This window comes from Stegastes partitus, unplaced genomic scaffold, assembly GCF_000690725.1.
Source record: "Stegastes partitus isolate 25-593 unplaced genomic scaffold, Stegastes_partitus-1.0.2 Scaffold2332, whole genome shotgun sequence".
Taxonomy (NCBI): domain Eukaryota; kingdom Metazoa; phylum Chordata; class Actinopteri; family Pomacentridae; genus Stegastes; species Stegastes partitus.
In genome coordinates this window covers 1-5,586 of record NW_007580063.1, presented here as the reverse complement: position 1 = coordinate 5,586, position 5,586 = coordinate 1, and the positions used below count along the sequence as shown (strand labels likewise).

The following is a 5,586-nucleotide window of genomic DNA, read 5'->3' as shown; positions in this document are numbered from 1 at the left end:
GGTTATTTAAACAACACATTTGAAGCAACATCTTTTGAGCCAAAGTGCTTTCAGCAGAGAAATAAGACGTGTTGTGAATTCATGTGAGGAGGTTAAATAATAAAGACGATTGATGTTGTGAACAGACTTTAATGGAATCGAAGCCCTGCTCACATGATTTATGGTGATTAAAGTGACTGCAGCCCAACTCGCCCCGGGTTCCCTTTAATCGAGCTCAGGACTGTTCGGAGCTGATCAACAGCGTATGGACCTATGATCCGGTTCTTATGACGCAGTGGTCCGTTTCATTAGAACCTCCAGTCATCCCTCACAGCCGGGTTCTAGTCTTCAAGAACCAATAAATAAGTTTAGTTGCCTTCTACTGAAGCATGTAGCATTAGCGTGACTGAGCATAAGCGCTTTACCTTCAGTGTAACTAGCATCATTAGCAGCTGGATGCTAATGCAGTATAAAGCTCTAGTTACCTACAATTACAGATAAAAATACACAAGTACAGTAAAAGTACCTCCATCGTGTACCTAAGTAAAAGATGATGTACTTTCCACCACTGGGCAGATCTGACAGCTAGGCTACTTTAGCTTCAGTGTTGTTAGCATGTTATGTAGCTTTTAAAGGCACAGTAAACTGTCAGCAGTTCAAATCACATCAGAATGTACTTTTACACAGATGTACTTTATATTTAGTGCCTTTAAATGCTGAACAGGAGAACTAAAGTAAAGTTTTACTAGATATGCTAACGTTAGCTTCAGTGTCGTAGCCAGAAGGTTTTGCTATCAGTTAGTCTTCAGTCAGTATTTTGAGTAAATTTAATCCTTCATGAAGCCGGGAGTTCGTCCACGAACACATTCACACAAAACGGGGATTTTTGGGGGAAATAAATCATCTAATTCAATCATTGTTCACGATAAATGTTGGTGTGTTTACTTTAAAGTATAAGACACAAAGAGAATGTACCTTAAATGTGAGTTTGACCAACTGCAGCAGAACCAGCTGAGGTCCGTTTGGACCAGACTTCCAGGTAAACCTGTTCTGAGGCGAGTTATCAGCTGATCACCTGATTGTCACCAGCAGTCCGACTGGATCATTTAACACAAATCACCCATAATCATGGTTCCTTGTGGTTCTGGTTGTGGTCGGTTCTGTTCAGCTCGTGTTCTGTTGGTGCACTGACTGCTGTCTTCACCAGATTCTTTCCATCTGTTGTTTGAGGTATGACGACTTCACCTACAAGTCGGTGTCCAGTCAGAGTATGGGAAGGTCACCTGCCGACATGCAGCAGTACGTCTTCATCTACAGGTGAGACTCACCTGGACACGCCTGGACAACTTCCTGTGGGAGGAGATCTGATGAGATAAAATTTTGACCTTTAATGATTGTTGAAGCAGCGAGTCGACGCGGCAGCAACACGCTTCAGTCATGACTTTAAAAAGTAGTAAAGGTTAAGTAGCGACTGCTGTTTGCATCCAGGTGAGTCCTGCTCCACATTCACCTGAGCGACTTTTAAAATGTCCATTTTTGGCTCAAGTCAAGTCCCTGTTAGTGTCACGGCTTGACAAGTTTAAACCCTGAGGTGAAGGCCTGCAGCCTCCTGGAGGCGTCGGTCTGTCACAACAGCTTGTATGTGAAGGATTCAAGCATCTGAGCACAAATAAACCGACTGTTAAATGTACATGCTCAGAAATCACAGTGTGGCAGTGAAAGCTCAACATAAATATGCTTAATGTAATAATAATAATAATAATAATGATAGTGTTGTTGTTCGTCCACAGACTCGAGTCTGATTCGTCCTCTTTGCTTCCATGAAACTCTTTTGTCCAACAGTGACCAAAATTGAAATCGGCTCCAGTTCTTACTGGTTCTAACCTGCTACCAGCATGTTCTAATGTTTACTCATAAATCCAGTAGAACGTTAGCAGGAATATGTTCCTTAAAAAACCATTTCTACAAACGATTCTTTAGAGAACCCCTAAAGGTGTTTATCCAGAACTGGTTCCTTTAGGCTTCATTCATGGCTTCAAAAGAAGTTCAGCAAAAATAGGTTCTTTAAGAAACCATGTCCTAGATAGTTCTCTGTGGACCCACCTGGTTCCACTTTGATAACAGAACCTGATATTTGTTTAGTCATTTTTAATCAACAGAGTCTAATGTAAGAATCGGAACCATTCCTGGGTTCCTTTCATCAGAACATGTTAAATATTTGAGGTTCTTGTTCAGACAGACCGACACGTTCTACGAGCTGTGATGAACTTTCTGCAGTCGGATCAGTTCTACATCCTCCAGGTGTCTCAGTGTGGTTCTGTTCAGGTTCTCTAAAACCTGCTTTGACCAACATCAGTCTGTTGCTTCTGTCCGAACAGAACCGAGACGGTGAACCTGACGGGTCAGTACCAGTACTCCAGCAAACAGTCCTTCGTCAGAGAGCCGTTTGTGGTTCAGTTCCAAAGCAACAGAACCGGTCAGTGGACACAGAACATGACAGAATTCTGTCTAACTGAGCTGGCTGAGTTTCAAACTTGGCCTCCTTCTTTCTCTTTTCTGTTCTTGTTTTGTGTCCTGCAGCGATCAAGCAGTTTGTTCTGGTTCCGCTCCACACTGAGCCCAGTAATGCAGTCCACGAGATCGACCGGCTCTACGACGTCTTCCAGGAAGTCAGCAAGAAGTGGAACAACAAGGTGAGGAACCAGGACCTCATGGTTAGAGCAGAACCAGCTGCTTGGAATCTAGAGTCACACGTTGTAGAACCATCGAAACACCTTCAGCTGTTTCTAACCAGAACACAGGATCGGCGTCGTACGTTCTGGTGTGTGCTAGTCGGGTGTTAGCAGCAGGTCAGAGTGTTTTAGATGGCTACCAGGTGTCTTCTAGAACTTAAGGAACCAGAACCTCACAAGAACCTGTGGCTCAGACATGGTCAGTTCCACTGTTCTTCTCTACCCAGGATGGCTCAGACCTACATATCTTCTGTGCTTCAGTGGAAGAACTGGACGTTTTTGGTTCTGGAGGAAGCTCCGCCTCGGTTCTGAGTGACCGGTGCAGAGTTCCAGCATCAGGCTGCTTCTGTTTGGAACCTCCAGTTTGGATGTTGTTTTCAGATCAACGTGTTTCTGAGCTCCTGTTCTACGCTCTTCTGTTGGTAGAACGTGATGTTCCTCGGAGATTTCCACGCCAGCTGCGCCTACGTCACCAGAAAGGACCGGAAGAACATCCGACTTTACAAGAACTCAAACTTCTCCTGGTTGATCGGAGACAAAGTCGACACGACGGTGACGGATGCCACAAACTGTGCATACGACAGGTGTGACGATGTGTTTACGTGGTGTTTAGATGTTGTCATGCTTGTTGGCAGCAGGTGGCGCTGTAACGGCTGGTTCTGTCTGTGTGCATCAGGATCGTGGTACACGGAGAACCCTTCCTGAAGGCCATCACACCGTTCTCTGCAAAAGTCTTCAACTTTGCCAAAGAGTTCAAACTGTCCAAGACCAGGGTGAGTCGAGGTCTGAGGTTCTGTTCTGTTCGTGGTCCGATGCTGTCGGCTCAAACTGCGGTTCTGATCGGTGTGAACTCTTTGTCTGCAGGTTCTCGAGGTGAGTGATCATTTTCCCATCGAGGTGAGACTGAAGAGCTCCGCCCCCTTCCTGCTCCAGGCCACGCCCCTCCTGCTGCTCCTGTTCTCCTGGATCGTCCTGTGAGGAGGTTCTGCTGTTGGTTCTCCCGTTGGTTCTCTCTGATCTCAGGTGTCTTTAACTGATGTTTCTTATATTAAAGGATGTCAGATACAAGAATTTAGAGCTTTAAGTAACTTTAAACTCAGCAGGTTTTTGCCAAAGAAACCCAGAACTGAACCTGTGAGTTCGTATTATCCAGCCACATGAGCTGAGCAGTGATAAAGTGCCATTGAGCAGCGTCAGTAGAACCGCAGACCCGCGGCTGGCGCTGCCTCTACATGTGGACTGGTTATCAGCTCTACTTTCCTGTTTCCTGTTTCTCTGTTTCTACTTCCTGTGTGTGTTTGCAGCTTCAGTCTGTACAGGAGCTGCTGTAAATGTCCAGAAAATGACAAGAAGTTTGATTGTTTGTGTGTTTTTATAATGTTCAGTAAAGTTTTTAATGTTGGAATTTAAAGGAATAAAATCTTTTCATTTGAGGCTGATTTTTTTTCTCTTTCTTTTACAACATAAACACTTATTTCAGGACAGAATGCACAGATGCAAAAACACACAAAACAATCTTGACAGGACCAGAAGTATACAGGTCTAAAGGGCCAGGGGCTCCGAGGGGCAGCGAATCACATCACAAAGACACAAAATGACAAAGTAACACAAAGAAACCCACAAAACCAACAGAAAAAACCTGCATGCAGTAAAACAACACGTCTGAACGTCTGTTTCTGAAGGCTGCAGTTCTTCGGTCCACCTGAGGCGCTGGCGGCGCTGCAGCTCCGCTCTGCCGGAACAACTTGTTCCACCAACGAAGGAGAGCGTTACTTCCTCCCCGCAGAGATCTTCTATGATGATGAGATGTTTCACTCTGATGGACGTTCCTCCTGATGATGACAAACAAACAACAAACTGCTGCAAAGACACAAAATCACCACAAAAAGCAGCGAAATGAGCACAACGTGACGAGAAAGGCTTAAAATGGCCCCAACGAGACTGAAACGAGCCCAAAGAGACGCAGGTAGACTTGAAATGATGACCAGATACACAGACGGACTGGAAACCACCGTCAGAACCAGTCCAGAGGCTGGCCGCCAATAAAACCCTGATGTGTTGGGATCTGGCTGGACTACACGGACTTTTACCTTCCGGTGTCCAGCTGTGATCGGAGCCTGGACTCGGTCCGGTAGTCTCCCTTCAGTCCACCTGCGGGTCTCCGGAGCAGCGGCGGAGTGAGCGCTCTGTCCGCGCCCCTCTGTGCCGCTAAGTGAACGTGGCCTTACGGCTCCGGTGGATGAATGAGCCCCGCAGCCGCAGCCTCCTCCTCCGCCCGCCGCTCCGTCTGCAGCCCCTGAAGCCGCTCTCTGAACCGCCATGTCTGAGGCTGAGCAGGTCCCGGCCTCGGCCCCGGACGCCGCCGCCTCGGCCGTCCTGGACGCCCTGAACGCCACCGACTCGAACGGCACCGAGGCGCTGAACGCCACCGCTAAGTTCGTGGCCACCCCGGAGGGCACCGCGCTGGCGTACGGCAGCCTGGTGCTCATGGCGCTGCTGCCCATCTTCTTCGGAGCCCTGCGGTCCGTCAGCTGCTCCAAGTCCAAGGTAGGCTCCGGGGCCGCAGACCGAGCCCGGAACCGGGCAGCCGTTAACCCGCTCCGGCTAGCTAGGTTAGCTAGCTGCTAGCTAACTAACGGCGGTCAGGACCTGGTTCCGAGACAGATGCTTAGTTCGGATCAAATCGGGCTCAACGTGTCAAATTAGAACCGTTAAAACGGTCCCTAATCCGAACCCACCGGCGGTCCGGTGCCGCTTCGCGACGTTTTGCCGGAAAACTACACTTGTTGCTCAGAGATAACCGGAACCATCGGTCCGGTTCGTTCACCTGGAGACCCGCGGCTCACCTGGACGGAGCACGAGGCCCGGAGGGGGG

At 48.0% G+C, this 5,586-nt stretch overlaps 1 protein-coding gene and 1 pseudogene across 3 annotated transcripts in view; both read left to right on the top strand.

Moving 5' to 3' along the window:
- Positions 1 to 4,044, top strand: part of LOC103374709 (deoxyribonuclease-1-like) — a 13,223-nt gene extending 9,179 nt beyond the window's left edge. For all 3 annotated transcript variants that reach the window (XM_008304838.1, XM_008304839.1, XM_008304837.1), the window contains 6 exons: positions 1,210 to 1,296; positions 2,358 to 2,455; positions 2,560 to 2,672; positions 3,138 to 3,295; positions 3,388 to 3,484; positions 3,576 to 4,044. In XM_008304838.1, the coding sequence (XP_008303060.1) occupies positions 1,210 to 1,296; positions 2,358 to 2,455; positions 2,560 to 2,672; positions 3,138 to 3,295; positions 3,388 to 3,484; positions 3,576 to 3,689 (667 nt within the window). In that variant the 3' untranslated portion in view covers positions 3,690 to 4,044. The remainder of the gene's footprint in view (positions 1 to 1,209; positions 1,297 to 2,357; positions 2,456 to 2,559; positions 2,673 to 3,137; positions 3,296 to 3,387; positions 3,485 to 3,575) is intronic.
- Positions 4,045 to 4,703: 659 nt separating this feature from the next.
- Positions 4,704 to 5,258, top strand: LOC103374713 (minor histocompatibility antigen H13 pseudogene; annotated as a pseudogene).
- Positions 5,259 to 5,586: the final 328 nt, after the last annotated feature.